The 17,683-nt window shown below is 38.1% G+C and overlaps 1 protein-coding gene across 13 annotated transcripts in view; it reads left to right on the forward strand.

Annotated features, from left to right (window-relative positions):
* POU2F1 (POU class 2 homeobox 1) overlaps positions 1-17,683 on the forward strand; it is a 117,374-nt gene that overhangs the window by 86,555 nt on the left and 13,136 nt on the right. For all 13 annotated transcript variants that reach the window (XM_080586567.1, XM_080586574.1, XM_080586565.1 and 10 more), the window contains 8 exons: positions 2,307-2,401; positions 4,743-4,916; positions 8,631-8,772; positions 10,980-11,125; positions 11,956-12,135; positions 14,748-14,853; positions 15,696-16,041; positions 16,863-16,951. In XM_080586567.1, the coding sequence (XP_080442693.1) occupies positions 2,307-2,401; positions 4,743-4,916; positions 8,631-8,772; positions 10,980-11,125; positions 11,956-12,135; positions 14,748-14,853; positions 15,696-16,041; positions 16,863-16,951 (1,278 nt within the window). The remainder of the gene's footprint in view (positions 1-2,306; positions 2,402-4,742; positions 4,917-8,630; positions 8,773-10,979; positions 11,126-11,955; positions 12,136-14,747; positions 14,854-15,695; positions 16,042-16,862; positions 16,952-17,683) is intronic.

Genomic DNA, 17,683 nt, shown 5'->3' on the forward strand with positions numbered 1-17,683 from the left:
CACTCAGGGAAGCCAATAGGAGCCCAAAGTATACGCATGATATGCTTTGCCAAAACAGTTCAGCTGCTTTCCCAATTATTACTTCAGTCAGCTAGCGGTTCAGCTTCAACTAACTTGTTTTCTCCCGTTTCTACCTGAGAGACCTTGTATGGGTATTTCTTAAGTAGGATAAAATGATGTAAAAAGTGAGTGTATGGAACAGGTTCAGAATATTTTATTCTGTCCTTCAGTGAAAATTAATTCAGAATGTACAAGGGAGAAGAAAATGAGGAAAAGTGTAGTCATCTCATGCTCTTCAGCAGAAGTGTTGTTGCCAGAAAAATATCCTCTGGGATTTCTTTGAGGACAAAAAATCACAAAAGGACAATCCTAATTACTCTGATTACAGTCACAAGATGAGTCAGTAACTTGTGATCGATTGTGTTAGCAGGTGGATTACGGGTCAAATGTGGTCACTGTCAGCTGCCTGTTTTTTGTTTCGTTGTTGGTCAGCTGCTCTATAGCATTGTTGTGATGGCTTGTCCCTTTCTGTTTCAAGTTAGTTAAAATTTACAGTCACTAAATAAAGGTCAAAAACTCTTTATGTAGAGATGACCGTTCACTGATTAATAATTAGATTTGGGTAGCTGAGATCATCTTTCAAGTGAGCAGATATTTGCCTTGCAAAAAGTATTGTATAGCTACCAGTATGTAGTGATCTTGGAAATTCCTTGAAGTGATCTATTCCCACCCTGAGGCCTTTCAAAAACAGCTGAAACACGTTGATTACATGACACAAAGAAAATTTATGTAGTTGTCTATGCTGCCATATTACGTTGCATAAGCAGCCAGCTTTATTCTGTAGGTCTTGAGTATTTTAACAGTAATGCATTGTATCTAAAAACAAATGTTCAACATTTTGTTGCTTTTTGTAATGATAAGATCAGAAGACAGTTCTGTAGTTCAGTATCCCTCTTTGAAGTTACATTTTCTCCTTCCTACTCCATGATAGTCCTAGCTTTTGTCTCCTGTGGCCTTAACCCCTCATAAAACATCCAGTTTTCCACTCGCTATTTATCAAGTCCTGAATTCCTGTGTCCCCTGTCTGTATTCTGGTAAGAGGTAGCTGGTCGTGAGTGGTGCACATGATGGATTGGCCAGCCGATGTGCCAAAACAGGCCATGTTAAACTCAAATTGCACAGTTTTCCTTATGTGATACTTATTTGGTGTTCTGTCCTCTGAGCGGCCATAGTGTCCACCTGTTGTTGTCGTGTCACCCCTGTTTTTAGGAACTTGGTATATTGAAGATGTTCGCTAAACGTAGATTTAATTAGTCAGGCTCTAAAATTATTATAGGGGAAGTTGATAGACGTAGTCAGGAGTTACATACAGAGTACAGTATTATTCATAATAAAATTAAGGGAGTTGACTAACTGTAGGTCTATCTTTGTCACGATTCTTACCCTTTAAAATATATTTTAGTAATGCAGAAAAAAAACAGATAACTCCTGGTTAAATTATGTAGATTCAAGCATATACCTCAATTTTAGAGAGATTTGATAAACTGTGCAAATAGCAGACTGAAAGAGTTTATTTTTAGAGTGACAGCATATTGTGTATGTTGGTTGTATCAGTCTCACTTGTTCTTTAATGTTGTCATTTCATAATAGTGGGGGTTTTCATATATTAAGTGCAATGTTTATTCTATTTGTGCAATTCAAACAATGTTCTGTATCTTGTTACTTTTGTAAAAGATTCCTTCTTTATTTCAGCCAGGAGGAGGTAATCTGGGCTTGTTTTGTCTTCTGGCATGATTTGTTTTGCCAGAGAAATTTGCCTTCTTGTTAGGCGGTTGGCATGGGGTAACATGGAGAGGGTGAAGAATGATTAAAGAGCCCAGTCCATGTATTTGATTAATATTCAGTTGCTGAAGTCCTTTTTGCTCCCCGACTCTTGGTCAGCTTTGATTACGGAAAGAAATTTACCTGTAGCATCTGTAAGCTGAAAGGGGCAATAAATGATTCCTGCACACAGAACTGGGAGAACTTAGGTCATTACAGTTTCTACAGAGCAGAGTGGCATAGGCTACTTCATTTCACCTGTCTGTCACCATAAATGCTACAGGAAAATACAAGGGGATTTTGGACTGAAAAGTCCAGAGTCTGGAAGTACCTCTACAGGGATAAAAATAAAGGCTTCCTTCTCAAATTTCTTATAACTTTAATTATTTGGCAAGAGCCTTGTTTCACCTCATGTCATGTCCTAGTCATTGCTGTACAGATCATTGCTGTACAGACGAACCAAAACCACCCTTTCTTCTTTCTAGGTCTCCTGCAAGCGCAGAATCTCTTAACGCAACTACCTCAGCAAAGCCAAGCCAACCTCCTGCAGTCTCAGCCAAGCATCACCCTTGCCTCGCAGGTCAGGCTTATTTCTACAGTTTGTAAGTTGCTGTGGGGGGCCGTGAATTATTACAAGTGAGGGGGCTCTTTGTATTGGTTATGGGAGTAAATGCTGCTATATTATAGCTGCAAATACAGCGATAACAGTGAGTTTGCCTTTCTGGATAGATTCAGTATAGAACTGAAGTATCAGTAACTTCAGTTTTACAGGTTTCTACTCCAATATGCTTTTTTTCCCGCACACTTAATGCTCTTAATTCTTATTTTTAGCTGAAATTTTTCATGTTTGATATTTTGAGTTAATGGAACTACAGCAGCATTTGATCTCTTGTAAGGTTTTCTTGAACAATATATAAATTTCTTAAATTCAGAGGAACAAAGTGTGGGCTACCCAAAAACCTCAAAAAGAAGATTACAGAGTAGTATCTTTTTATTATTTTTTTTATTTTCAAAAAAGATTGCAGTGGTAATCTGTTTCTATTCTACCCTAGTTGTTCTGCTATTATTGCCAAGTCATTGCCAATCTTAGTAGTTACCTTCTCTGAAGGCAAAGGTATTGTCAGAAATGCATTAAAATATTCTGTTAGATATATGTTAAAATATTAAAGCTCTGATTAAGCTTTCAGACTGTAAGAAAAGCAATTTTAAGGTTGCACGTGCCTGCAAATTTAATTTTGCTTCACTCTGGATTTTACTATGCAGTTTAGTTACATGACTGCATGCTGTTTCTAAAATAGTGTGTAATATCATCCAGTATCTCCTTGCCAACCTGGTTACATGTAAGAAATTTTTAGTCTGTAATAAGACACCTGAGTCTGAGTCTTGGAAAACTATATTTTCTGTTATATCACCTATAGTATTTTTCATGTACCATGCGGAAAATGGAATTTGTCTCACCTCTGTAGTTCGTACTTTGGTTAGCAGCATGATTCCCTGCTAAAGATTATGCTTGGATTAAAAGAAGAATCAAAACCACAAAGAGAAAACAAATTATATAATGGGGATGAAGCCAATAAAGACACTGCAGTAATTATCCAGTATGTTTAATGTAAATTTAAAAACTCTAAAAACCCCTATAGCATGACACACATATCTGCAATCCTAGAAAGATCATATATGATCACATTATTTCTCAAGTAATGGAATTATAGATGCTGACCTTCCTCTACCATCTGCTGTGCACTGCACAATACTGCTGTACTAAGTCAGGAGAAAAACAACATACGGAGCTACGTAAAGACTCTGCTATGTATGGGGAATTTCTTTTAGAACAGCCATTTCTGGATATTTGCAAGCTATTCTGGTGTTGCATAGACTTGAGGCTGTTCTTAATTGTGCTGGAGGAGCCTGTAGTTTCAGATCAGGGCATAATAAAAGCTATTCAACTGAACTGAATAGAATTTAACTAGAGTGAAAGATTTGTCTCTGCATTTCAGGTCATCTATTGCACATAAAAAGTAGAGTTATACTCAAAGCATATTTCCAGTGTTTCTGTTGCACATAAAACATGCACTGTGCAATACCAGACCTTAATATATATTGTTCACCTGTGAATATTTTCCATCATGCTCAGTTTTGTTTTTTTACAGATTCTTCTTATTGCTGCATAGCAAAATATTAGCAGTATGCTAATATTCAGGAATATTGAACCTTGTGCTGACTTCCTGGAAAATGAGCCTTTTATGCAGGGGGGAAAAAAAAGATCTAAAAGGAATTATTTTCTCTAGGTTGCTTTTGTTTAATTTCTCATATCACCAGGGCATCTACCCTTATTGTTGCAAGTCTAAATGGAAGGGTTAGAGAGAGATCTGTTTTTTCTTACTGGAAGAGTTAAGTCAGTCCCAAGAGATGGCATTAGAGGAAACTTGCTATGTTTGCTGTCCCTGTAGGTGCTTTTGCTGTTCCAAGATTCAATAGGAGAGTTGAATCTTCGGGGCTGATGACAATCTGCCACCACACACAAGCAGTAAATTCAATTTAAAAATGATTAAAAGGGGATGAATGCCAAGCAGTCTATAAATGATAGAACTGTATGAAGTAGGAGTGTTCAGCCTTTCTTTGAGCAGCTTCTGTAGCAAGTGAAAGTTGTTGGTTATCTCCTGTGCTGAACATCTCTTATTTTTCTTTAATTGGTTCTGACAGAGCCTTTAAAAGACTGTCATACTAATACAGTTTTCTGGATTGTGACTGCTTGTTCTTGAGAGGAATGTAAATAAATTGGAAGAACTTTCAGATTGTTGGAAATGCCAAATTCATTGATCTTTCTCATAGAAACCTTACGTACCTTTTCTAAATCTAATTTTTGCTTATTATTCTTTTAAGTCTGATTTTCATCTTTTACTTGCTCTCTATCTTAATAGCCAGCAACCCCAACACGCACAATAGCAGCGACCCCCATTCAGCCACTTCCACAGAGCCAGTCAACACCAAAGCGAATTGACACTCCCAGCTTGGAGGAGCCCAGTGACCTTGAGGAGCTTGAGCAGTTTGCCAAGACTTTCAAACAAAGACGGATCAAACTTGGATTCACTCAGGTGAGACTGTGTACCTTAGTGCCTGCCAGTGTGGAATCTGAGGTCTCATCTTTCAAGTCTGGAGGGAGACTACAATTCCACCTTTTCCTAGCAGTACCTTCTTAAATAGGGTTATGCTCTGGCCTTTATGTAGGGGATTTCTAAGAACTAGCAGAAAAAGCCATACATCCATCTTACATCCCTGTTGGTTTTAAAGCATAGCTGTTTTCCCAGCAGGTCCATGCATTTACCAGCTCCAGATGTCATTGCATGTGCTCTATTCATTCTATAGGATTTAAAATGAATGGGACAAAGCACTTTAAAGCTGCCTTCAGAAGTACAAAGTTCCAGAAAATCATACAGCACAATTAACTGCTCTGTGTGTTTAAAAAGTATGTCACAACTGTGAATTTGCTTTGGATGTCAAAGGGTTTTATCTTTCAAGCGTATTTTGCTATTAAACATCAATGATTTCTGTATTTAATGCTTTTGCTAAGGTTCCTAAACAAAACCTGAAAGGGCTGTTACCTTTGAAGTTCACTGCTTACAGAGGTGAACTGGAGTTGTGGTTTGTTTTGTTTTATTTAAAAGCTCAGAAATACCAATAGAGATGAAGAAAACTAATTTGAACATATTGAAAACGGTCGAATGAGGAGTACAATTAAAAGTACAATGTGCAGTTATGTGTTCTGTTATTCTGTTGAAGGGAAATGCTGCTTGTATACAAGAGTCCTTTCTTATTAATATAAAAATTATATGTTCTTCTACAAAATAATCTGTCCAGGTAAACAATTCCTTTTGGCAGGAGCCTATGTGAAGCACAGGCTTGTTTTGCCAGAAGAAATACCAAACAAAAATCAAAGTAGGTATTTAAAAGCCTGAGCTCAGCAGTCAACCCAGTATATGTGATTTGTCCACCCTTGGAATAAGTAAACCTACTCTAGTCGAAAGTTTGTGCTGAAGTCAGATTTATTTTTCTGGTAAAGTTCTAAATGTTTGAAAAGTCAGGGTTCATAATCAAAGTTCCTGGCAGCATCTTAATTACAACTGAAGAACAGAATGTTGCTAGTAAAATTAGGTGTGTTTTGTTGGCATGTGTGCCTTTTTCCCTTCTTTCCTTCCACTAGAGGGAGGTACAGAAATATAGCAGTGATGGACACACATGAAAACCAGAATAAAGCAGAACAGAGTAGAGTAAAATATAAAAGCTTCCTTATAGCCTGATTGAGGAGGTTCATGTAGATCTTTAGTTATTATGTTTAATCTGCCCTACTGTGAGGTGATTTTAAAGCCTCAACTTGAGTTTTTAAGCTATGGGGTAACCCTTCCTTATTGACCCTGTTGTGAGTTTTCATGGTAAAGAAAAATGAACATATCTGCTCAGGCTTGCATTTTAGTTTTTTTTTTTTTTTTTGAGCTTAAAAAAGGTAAACCTAGAGAAAGCGATCAAATGGCATTCAATCATTCCTATCCTGCATTGAGTGTGTACCTATATAACTAGGCAACTCTAATAACTTCTATTTAATTGCATAGTTGGATAATTAGAAATCCCTGTTTCTTTGGTTTCTTATATCTGGATAAATAGATTGCCTTTCAGAGGATAATACTTTTTATTTTCCAGTAGTATTGTAAGCTTTTTCAAACTCACCCCACCTCTGCCTTTCAAAGATTTAAGTTTGTATTGCAAACTAACCCCTTAGTTTATCTGCATAGAGCAATATAAAAGGTTTTCGAATTTGAGCAGTGTCTTTTCCTTCTGCCCCCAAAATTCTCCAGAGCAGATGTATTTAAATCCTTTTGTTTAGCTGTTTTTCCTTAAAAATGTCTCTTATGTTTGACATACAGAGATACAATGAACACATTGCATCTTAGTGTTATTGCAGATATGTAACTGTTTGGTCAGGACAGATTGAAGCCATGCGAACGTACATTTTAGACGATGTAATTGTTGCTCTCTACAAGATATTGCCTCTGCTAGTCCATCCAAGCTTCCTAGCAGAGCAACATATACAAGAGTGATGTACCTTATAATCAGTTTTATTTCATTACCAGAGTGTCATTCAATCTGTTCTGTAGATCAGACATCTGTAAGGTACCTTCATCCTCTGTTCCACCCATCCTTTCAGTGGCCCATCCCAAAATATAAGATTATCATCCTAATATATAAATTGCTTTGCCTACAGCTGAAATGCTGCCACCTTTCGGCATTGAAAACTATTGACAAAGAAATGGTTAACTATTCATTTTAAATCAGATGGCAAATGTTAGTAAGAACAACATAAATACCAGAATTAAATTTGGTCAGGGGACTGGAGCAAATTTCATAAGTCTTTCCTGCCAAGATATAAATCAGCTTATCTCTAAAATGGTTTACATAGCCAGGTTTTCTTCTTCATAAACTCACTAGAGCATCCATGTTACTTACTTCTCTTGGAATGATTTATGAGGCTTGAAATGTGCAGAATCCTGGGATATGGGTGGAGGTACAAATGTGTTTCCACACGTTTCGTCTTCTGTTTGAAAGGCTTACAAACCAATTGTTCTGGTCCCCTTCTAGGAAGGAATTTTTCTTTATGCAACCTGCACAATTTGCTAGGCTTAGCAAAGGTTTTCTTCCTTGCTTGGATGTGGCCACTCTGCATGCTGTTAGTATACTTGTGTCAAGCGGTGGTTGTGGATCTGACCTAAAGGAAAGAAAGCAAGCTTTATGCACCATACAACTAACTCAATTGCAATTAAGCTCCACTAACTACGCTCAAGCTCTTCAGTCTTTTCTTCTAGACTTTTCATTGCTTCTTGTGTTTAAAGATCTAAATTAATCTAATTTAGAACATATAGCAAAAAATTACTAAGTTTTCAGAAAGGGCAGGACCTTCATGCTTTAAAACAAAACCAGAGAACATTATGGTGTTTTTTAGTGGCCATGATCAAGAATGGATTTTTTTTTTTTAAATGAGACTATCCAAGTGTAAACTATGTAGAAGTGTATTAGCTATGAGCAGAATGTCTGAAAGCTAGCTAAAACTGAGTTTTGAAAAGAAATAACAGATGTAAAGATGTGATCATCTGTCTGTATAGCATAAAAGCTATTGTGGATAGCTTTTAGCAGATGGGTAAAGGTAGCTAAGACTACAGTTAATCAGTATTTGATATGGTTCAACTTCTTGTCTGCTTTGAAATGCATATCTGTGGGGAAAAGTTTGATTTGAACATCACAGAAGATACTAAAAGTTCAGATAAGAGTATTTTTAAATTTATTTAAATGTGATGTAAGTTTGTAGACAAACCTCATTCATCTCTTCAGGAGTGTTTTCCTACTAATTCAAGGACATGAATTCACGGCATTTCTTATTTGAACTTTTCTTCTTCAGTGTGAAATATATAGATACGTAAATCTGCTCCCAAAGAGCATCTGGCCTTTAATTTTTTTTAAAGAACTAAGAGAAAAATTACAAGTTAATATTCAGTGGAATGTTCTGCTTAGTGATAATGCTAAAAAGACAGCATGAGGGAATTTCTGCGAAGAGTTACATGGTTAAACTGCCTGTAGTTTGAAAATATGACGTTTCTTTATCATTATTTGCTTTAGCATGAATCTTGTTAGTGCCAAGCAAGTTTCTGTGAAACTGAATCCCACCCAACAGTGGAGTCACTAGGAACACAAGGGTGTGGCAGGATTCCTTGCTTTGGAAGTACCTGTGTTAGTGAATCCCTTTTTTCTCTTTCTTTGTCCAGGGTGATGTTGGGCTCGCTATGGGCAAACTCTATGGAAATGACTTCAGCCAAACTACCATCTCTCGCTTTGAAGCCTTGAACCTCAGCTTTAAGAACATGTGCAAGTTAAAGCCACTTCTGGAAAAGTGGCTCAATGATGCAGGTGAATGAGTCTGTGTATTTCTTCACCAGCCTACCAAAATCAGTAGGATTTTGAAAAACTGAAAAACTGCTTCGTTGGTGCCCTTACGGTTTTATGAAGCCACCGATCTTTGTAACTGTCCATGGGACAAACAAGGGTATAGGAATAAGTGTCCGTATTTCCCTATTTATGTGCCCATATACATCTGAAAGAGTTCTACTGTGAACTTCTAGAACTGTGTTCTGCAGTCAGCTGAATAATTGCATGGGGTGAGGTATAATGTGTGTCATGGTTTTCCTCCTTCGTGTATGTTAATGCATATAACTTCTAATCCTCTTCTAGCTTTCTTTTTCAGATGTGTAATAGAGAGAGTTGCATGGTTTGTTGTTTCAGTAAGCAGAGCTTATTGCATTCATCTCCTCCCACGTCCCCTGTGTGCATTCTTTTCATCTCTCTCCAAGGGTCCTTATAAGTGCTCTCTTTCTCCCCATAGGAAGAGTTCTTTATGGCTTAGGGTTTTTTTTCCTTCCAGAATTATTTTTTTTCCTGAGAGAAAAGTTATTCATGATGACAGTGTTGTAGAGCTTTGTTTTTTTTTTTTTTTTCTTTTGTGCCAGCAACAGGAGCTTGGATGGTGGTGCTAGGTGTTAGGACAGAAAATGTTTAAGAGTGCTGTCAGCCGTTTCTTTCTTCGAAGTATACAACTGTACATAGTATAAAACTGCTGATGGATCTGCTAAACAGATGGCAGAGACAGTGTGTGCCCTCCTATTTTTATCAAAATGAAGAGGGCTTAATGCTGAATCCTACAGTATTCCCTGAAATTTTGAAATTAATTGGATGCAATGTTTAAAATTGGTCCTACATTGAAAGAAGGAAGTGTCATTTCTGTTGTGCTGATGGGCTATCCTTAGGTAATGTGGGATCTATGATAGAAAACATAGAAAGATCTTTGCAGCAAATGCTCTAGTCCACAGGACAGTGGTCCCCAAACCTTCCAGCAACACTGAGCAAGTCCAGTGCTGCAACAAGTGTCATAATTTGCTTTTCCTTCTAACCTGAAGAAATACTTGGATTTGTAAAGTGAAGTTAAGGACTGTAAACAATGATGGGGTCCTTCACAGCCTGGAAGTTAGGAACCATTGTCTTTGGCTCTCATTCAGTTTCTTGAAAATCTTTGGAAGAAAGATTCAGGTGACCATAAAGGCCATTCATCTACTTTTAGGTAAGAGCAGGCAGCAGAAGCATACCAATGATGCTTTCCATTATGTTACATCAGAGTGTTGGAGAATTTACTGTTATAGAACTCAGCTTGTTCTGTGGGATTTTCACAAGGGAGAAGAGTTCCAGCAGATTTATGGGTGCTATTACTAAAAAAAAAAGTAATCTAGAAAATAATGTGGTGAACGTACTTGCCCATTTGAGCCTACCAGAGTGGTCTAAGGGATTGTGAACTTCGGCATCTACTTATCATGCACAAACCACTGTGCAGAGAGGGGTCTGCAGTGTTATGCAGCCATAATTAGTCATTTTGATTAAATTTCCTGTTGGAACCTGGCTGTCGGTTATTTTGCACTTTCGTATACAGAGTGGATTAAAGTGCGTCCTCTCTTCAGTCTTCCGTGGAGCCAGAAAGACAGGATTAGGGGTTGACAGATAGAGACCTTCTGAAGCTAAGGAGAGGGGGAGCTGCTGGCTGGGTAGGCTGTCTAGCAGAGCTGCATAGCACAGAGTATCTGCTAGGATCTCCAGAGAAAAGAGGTTGAACACTGTGAAGCTGGCTGTGAGCTTTCTTCTTCCTCTACTGTATTGCAGAGTAGGTGAGAGAAATTTCAGGCTGCTCAGATTTTTTTCAGTCTGTGGCTTATAGCTATGGCTTCTGGATATCAGCTACTGCATTTTTCTTTAAACTGTGATTGCAGTGAGTGTGAGTTGGAATGAGATAAGGGAGAAGGAAACTTTGTATAGATATAATAAAAGGAGTACTGTGGTAGAATACAGGAGCAAAGACAGCACCCTCTGGACTGACTTGTAGCTTATAAGTTTCAAGTATATGTTGTAATTTTGAAGTACAGCAATTAATACATGTGATCTTCAGAAATCTCAATGTGTCCGGAGTAGATACAGAGTGGGTTATAGCATGCCTTGCACAATTGAGGAACACTTGCATGAGATTGCAGTGTATTCAAATAAAATCTCCTTATTTGTGTTAACTTTATTTTTTTCAGAAAACCTCTCATCTGATTCAACACTCTCCAGCCCAAGTGCCCTGAATTCTCCAGGGCTGGGGGGCGAAGGCTTGAACCGTAGGAGGAAGAAACGCACCAGCATAGAGACCAACATACGTGTGGCCTTAGAGAAGAGTTTCCTGGAGGTCAGTGATCACTTTTGTTCAACTCAGCCTATACAGCAATGAAGAAATTTTGTTTAACGTTGCATCTGCTATTACTATACCATTTAGGAAAATGCTTGTACTAAAGAAGTTGAATACAAAGACTGTTCCAAGGAGCACACAATCAGTGCCTACTTTATTTTAATTAAAACAAACAACCATACAACCACCCCACCAAAATCTCATCGGTTCTTGCAGTTTGTTGACTGAGTGATACTGAGCAATAGCTCAAAGCTTGTTACTATGCACATCAAAAACAAGAAAAAAGGATCACCTTTTCTGAGGTTGGATGAATGATGTGACAGTCTAAACATACATAATATGAAGTTCTTAGCTGGCATTATATTACTTTTGTTAGGCACTTTGTGCAGCTGTATGTGCAGGTAGCCTCTGTAGGTAGCCCATTCAATCTATCTTTTATTATAAGTTGTGATTGAGGTTCGTTTGGCTAGTGCTGTAGTTAATCTTTTCAATTACTTTTTAGAAGATGCTAAAAGAAAGATTTCCTTATCATATCTAGAATTCCTTGAAGGATTTATTCACAAGTCAGATCCCTTCTCTCAAAAAGAAGCATATTGGTTTAGTCTTCATCATCCATCCATGAGGAACACAGCTTACCATTGGTAGAAATTTTCCTGCAACTTCAAAAATGTAGGGCAGAAGTATCTATTATGGTCTCTCTCTAGAGAGTGTACCACAGATTCTGGGTATAAATGGCCCATCCACATTTCTGCGTAGTGAAGGAAAAGCTATAATGCAAAACTTCAGAAAGTAATTTCACAGCTTTTCAAGTACCCGTTTACTTTTCTCAGAACCAAAAGCCTACCTCGGAGGAGATCACCATGATAGCTGACCAGCTAAACATGGAGAAGGAGGTGATCCGCGTTTGGTTCTGTAACCGGCGCCAGAAGGAGAAAAGGATCAACCCACCCAGCAGTGGTGGAACCAGCAGCTCGCCCATCAAAGCAATTTTCCCTTGCCCAACCTCACTGGTAAGAGTCAAGAATCTGTTGACAAAGATCACTGGAAGAGATAGTTCTACTGTGCTCACTGTGGAAGTTGCACGTACTACACCTTCTTTGTACAGCAAGCTTGTTCTCACAAGTCTATGTTTTACTGGCATTTTAAATATCCTTCTTGCATACTACAAAAGAGAGGGAATGCTTACAAAGCAGTCTTCAGTTCAAGTATTTTATTTAGCCAGCTCATGACTAAGTATTCTGGCTAGCAAATTTGCAGTTGGGTTATTGCTTTGTAAATTTGCCAGGTAGTAACTCTGGTTTATTTCTGGATTTTCTCTCTTGACCAAACCTTTTAAAATAAAATAATAGTAATAAAAATTGCTCAACAGTTCTACCCCTCCTATCTTACTTTGTTTGCAGTGATACGTAGATGAGCATCAGTAAAACATCTTTTGGAGACTTTAGTCACACAAGTCCAGTGTTATTGTTGTTGTCACTTTTGATCAGGGATGGTTTACATCTAAAAAAGGGCATGGAACAAAGGAAAAAAATAGCTAATGCTCATGTAATTAATTTCCCAAACTTGTATTTGCCTCAGGTAAACACAAACTTCATGAAAATAAGAGTAACAAAACACTTGCATCAAGGTTCCTTCAGCTCCTTTGCTACCAATGTCCATGGAGGTCTGTTTTCATAAATTGAAACAGTAGCTGGTAGATTTCATAGTAGCTATGCTAATAGGACTGTGGTGGAATTGATGTAGCCTGTAGATGTCCTTTTGTAGTATTTATTCCACCTTCATCATTGTAGTAGCTAATATCTTCCACTACTTCATTAAATCATTAATTTTGGTGATGTGTCATTCTTTCCCCTCATCCTTGTCTCAGGATGTGTGCATGCAACTTTTTGTTTGAGGGGAAGGGATGTGTTGACTGTACTTAGTACTTTTTTTTCCCCACAATTGGAAAGCAAGGTTACATGCCTTGCTACCAAAGTGATATTTGTGATAGTGTATTTTAGTAATCATGCAAGCGTACTTGGACTGCAACTTAAGAAAGCTTCCCTACATAAATTCCTCTTTTATTATAAACTGCCATTGTATATGAGAAGTTGAAATGTTAACCACAGTCTCAATTATTTCAGTGATGTTTCCCTAAGCATTTTCACTCATTATGAGCTTCCTTTAAGACTGTGCTACCGCTCAAATGGACATTCTAGCCCTGCCACCCCCAGCCTTTGCTGGCTGTGCTCTGTTGATTCTTTGTGTCAGGTCTGGAGACTATGTGTCTATAGGATGATTGGGCTCAGTTTACCAGCTTGACTGCAAGTTAACCATGTGAAGAACAATGATTAATTTTCAGCAGTATGTCTGGGTAACCAATTTAACTTGCACCCTGACTGCACAAGTACTAGAGCTATGAGACAGGATTGGAGGTGAATGCTCCTTTAGATGGCAACCTCCTTTTGTATTGGCTTAAGTCAGTCATCGTAACCACAAGGGTTAGCTGTATTAATTTTAGGTCATTTACTGCCCTGAAATATTGATTGTGACCTTGGCCTTAACTGTTTGGTGGACAGATGACAGATGTGATGTGTAGGCTGCGTTAGTGGGAAGTACATTGTATATCTAACGCTTCTTTATTTCATGGGCTATTTGAGATGAACAGAAAGCTCTTAGACCTGTCCCAGTTGCCCCAGCCTTGTTTAAAATGCATAAAGCATTTGACTTCCTATAAGAGGATATTCAGCATGAGGGAGATTTCTCTGATAATAAACTTAGGTAAGAGATGGGAAAGGAGGAAGGTTTTAGCCTATATTTTTGCTATGTTCTCTTGGGAAATTTTAAAGTATTTGTTTCTCTCATTGATGTATAACAGCCTTCAAATATTACTGTTGGACACCATTTTTGTCCATAAAAAGTCCTTTTTTCTCCTTATATTTAATTTTTGCTTATAAGCTAGTTCCTCCAGCCTTGAATCTTAGGATGTTTTTCTCCGCATTATCTTGTTTATTTGTAGCTTGCTTGTTCTAAGCTATCCATGAGTAAAATAAGCTAATGACATCTGAACTTTTTTAAATTTGTAGATCATTCCTCACACACAAGGAAACTTACCAAGATAGAGCTCATAGTTTGGTTGAGTAAAAGCGAAATGTTACACTGTTTTTCCATGTAAACACATTACTCTAAATACCTTTGGTAATGCTGTGATGTTTAAATCATTCTATCAGAGAAAGAGATTTGGAGCTGAAAAGATATTTAAACAAGAAAACACCATAAATAAATAATATGTTTTGTAAATCTTTCTGGAAGAGTGACTTTGTTAAAGCAAGATTCTGTCACTGGGGGGAGGGATAGGTGGAGGGCCGACTTAGAGTCAGTCCTGAAACAGTGTGGGTATAATGGATGCTTCATTCAAATGCTGAATGATTAGGAATAAATATTGTTGGTAATTAGAGAAGGTACTCTAGCTGGCCCACTGAGTACTAAAGTAATGGATTTACAAAACTGTTAGTGTATATGTAGTATTTTCCCTGGTAATTTCCTCAGCTGAGGATGAGAAGAAAGAAATCCAAGTCTAGTAGCTAACTGCTTTTGTCTTTTCCTTAACAGTTTAGCAGTTGTATTCTTTTTTGACCTCCAGGTGGCAACCACGCCAAGCCTTGTGACTAGCAGTGCAGCTACTACCCTGACTGTCAATCCTGTGCTCCCTCTGACCAGTCCTGCTGTAACTAGTCTGTCAGTCACAGGTAAGGTGCATGCCATGACCGTTTCTTCACAATTCACTTGTTTTTAGTTGTCAAGTAAATTACTATGTCAAACAAGTAATTGAGATTTTATGAAGGTAAAGATTTTATTGGATTTCTAATGTCCTTTCTTCTAGTTTATTATTCAGGAGAAATTTACAACTCTCTGGGTTCTATTGCCCAAATTTCACATAAAATAGGTTTTTGATTTTGCTTTGTTGCTGTGCATAATGTGAAGATGTCTCAGACATTCATAATCTGCTTTGCTGCAACTGGAAAACAGGAAAGAAAAATGTTTTTATGACAGATAAAGAATCTTTGAGATATCGTACATTTGGCTTTTGTATGTTGGTTCCAAGTGTTCCTCTTCTCTCAATTTAAAAAAAAAAAAGGCTCCTGGGCTGATTTTCCTTGTCCCCACATTAACCTCTGCCATTTTCCCCTTAATATTCTTTAGAAAGTCTTCCTTTATCTCAGTACTGGTCATTCGAGTATCCCAGGACATTCTTGTAATTGCTCCTTGTTACTCCACTATGAAAGTTCAGTCTTTGTGACCATTTGGTTGACTTTCCTGGGGATAAAATCAAAGGTGATAGTGAAGTGAAAGATGTTAACCTTCCATTGCTAGCTTCTAGAGCTCCTCAGCCTCTTCTTGCAGTGTCATTTCATCGTAGTCTGAGCACCAAACTCAGTAGTCCTTTTCATTTGGACTCAGGGTGCTTCTTGGACCTACACAAATGTGTATTTGTCTCCTTTTCAGTTGGACATACAGATTCAAGTGGGTAGTGGTTTCAGCTCAATTATATCTGGTTTTTGTACCGATCTAACCAGACTCAATCTTCTAGGCACAACAGAAACCAACTCCAACAACACAGCAACAGTGATTTCAACAGCACCTCCAGCTTCTTCAGCAGTGACATCACCCTCCCTGAGTCCTTCCCCTTCTGCCTCAGCCTCCACTTCAGAGGCATCCAGTGCCAGTGAGACCAGCACAACACAGACAACCTCCGCTCCCTTGTCCTCCCCTCTTGGGACCAGCCAGGTGATGGTAACAGCATCAGGGTTGCAAACAGCGGCAGCAGCCGCATTACAAGGAGCTGCACAGTTGCCTGCAAATGCAAGTCTCGCTGCCATGGCTGCTGCAGCAGGACTAAACCCAGGCTTGATGGCATCCTCGCAGTTTGCAGCTGGGTAAGGATGAATTTTTCACACTCTAGCAAGTTAAGTGACAGGAGAGGAAAGGAGAATTCTTGGAATAATTTGCATGGGCTTTTATGTATTGCTGTTTTCTGGTAGCTCACTCGGCAATTCTAGTGTCTTTTACCTGAAATTCTGAAGGTTTACTTACAGATAGACTTTGCCATTCCCGTCGAAGTACACAAATACTGTTTTCGTTTTACAGATGAAAAAGCTGTGTTGCAGCAACGTTGTGATTTGCTAAGTCATCCATCCCACTGCAGAGCTTGACTTAAGAGCTGCAACTTACCGATGAATCATAAAATCAACTATAGTGGAGAGCTAGCCTAGATCCACTTCTCACCTCTGTATTCATTTCTCCATCATGATCAAGAAGCTGTAAAAGATATATAAGATGTATTGGTGAAGTTTTAGTTTTAAAAAGCATTGCTGTGAAAGATGACTCTTTGTTTCTTCATTTCTTCTTGACTGACGTCGTTTTTATCTGAATCTGGGAGGTGATGATAGCTCTCTAACAAGTTGCAGTTTCCCCAGAATACCTTACAAGAATATTTTACAGCTACAATCAAAACAACTCATGCAGTTTCAGTGCCTGTACTTCAGGCATATTGCTAACCACACAGCTGAAAGGCCATATCTACTCAAGACATCATCAAGGAAGAACTAAAATAAAGACTAGAATTAGGCCTTAATCTTTGACACCCCCCCCCCCCCTTTTTTTTTTAACATGATGGTGTACTTCTGAACAATGGACACTTTTTTTTAAAAGTAATGCTTTGTCTTTGTTTCTTCTTCTATGATCTTGCTTCCTGCAGAGGTGCCTTACTCAGTCTCAATCCAGGGACATTAGGTGGTGCTCTCAGCCCAGCCCTGATGAGCAACAGTACACTGGCAACTATTCAAGGTCAGTAGTATTCTTTTTAATGCATCTCCATCGTATGACTTGAATTTGTGCTTTATTATTCTCTACCGAAAAAGAGCACTGGACATAAGTGTTATAAGAGTAAAGGTTTTTCAAAATTCAAATGCCCAAATACATTTTATGTATCACAGATTCAAGAGCAGGTACAACTTCAGAAAGCGGGTTAGAACCATTTATGATCTTGTAGAGATCCACAGGAAGCCTTTAAGATGCCGCATGTGATCTGGAATTTATTTTGTTATCCTCCCCGCGTAGGCATAGAGACACACGTGTTTCCAGCAGGTTAGAGATTTGTGTTTTACAGCTGTTCTAATGTAAAGTTGAGTAGAGTTATGCTGTTTTGAGGTCTGTAGGAGGGCAGTTTTGAGCAAGACTTGATCCTAAATTCTAGTCCCCATATGTCTTTTAAACAAACAAACAAGGAAAAAATATCCTACCTCCCTAAAGTCCTTATGTAGAATTTTAAATCCATAAATGCGTATTCAGAAGAGTAAAGAGTTTTGGAAGTGCCATGCAGCGTAATGTTTCCACTGACTTTAACAAGAGTTGTTCTCAGTTCGTAGTTTGTCATCTATAAAAACTAGATGGTGCAAGTGCCTAAACAGCTAGCTAACCTCGTGTATTCATATATTTTCTAAACTAGCTTAACAAATTTTATTTGCAGGGTACAAGAAAAAAAACATTTCATAAAGTGTCACACTTAAATCTAGACCA

This window comes from Anser brachyrhynchus (genome assembly GCF_964034855.1).
Source record: "Anser brachyrhynchus genome assembly, chromosome: 1".
In the NCBI taxonomy this organism is placed as follows: domain Eukaryota; kingdom Metazoa; phylum Chordata; class Aves; order Anseriformes; family Anatidae; genus Anser; species Anser brachyrhynchus.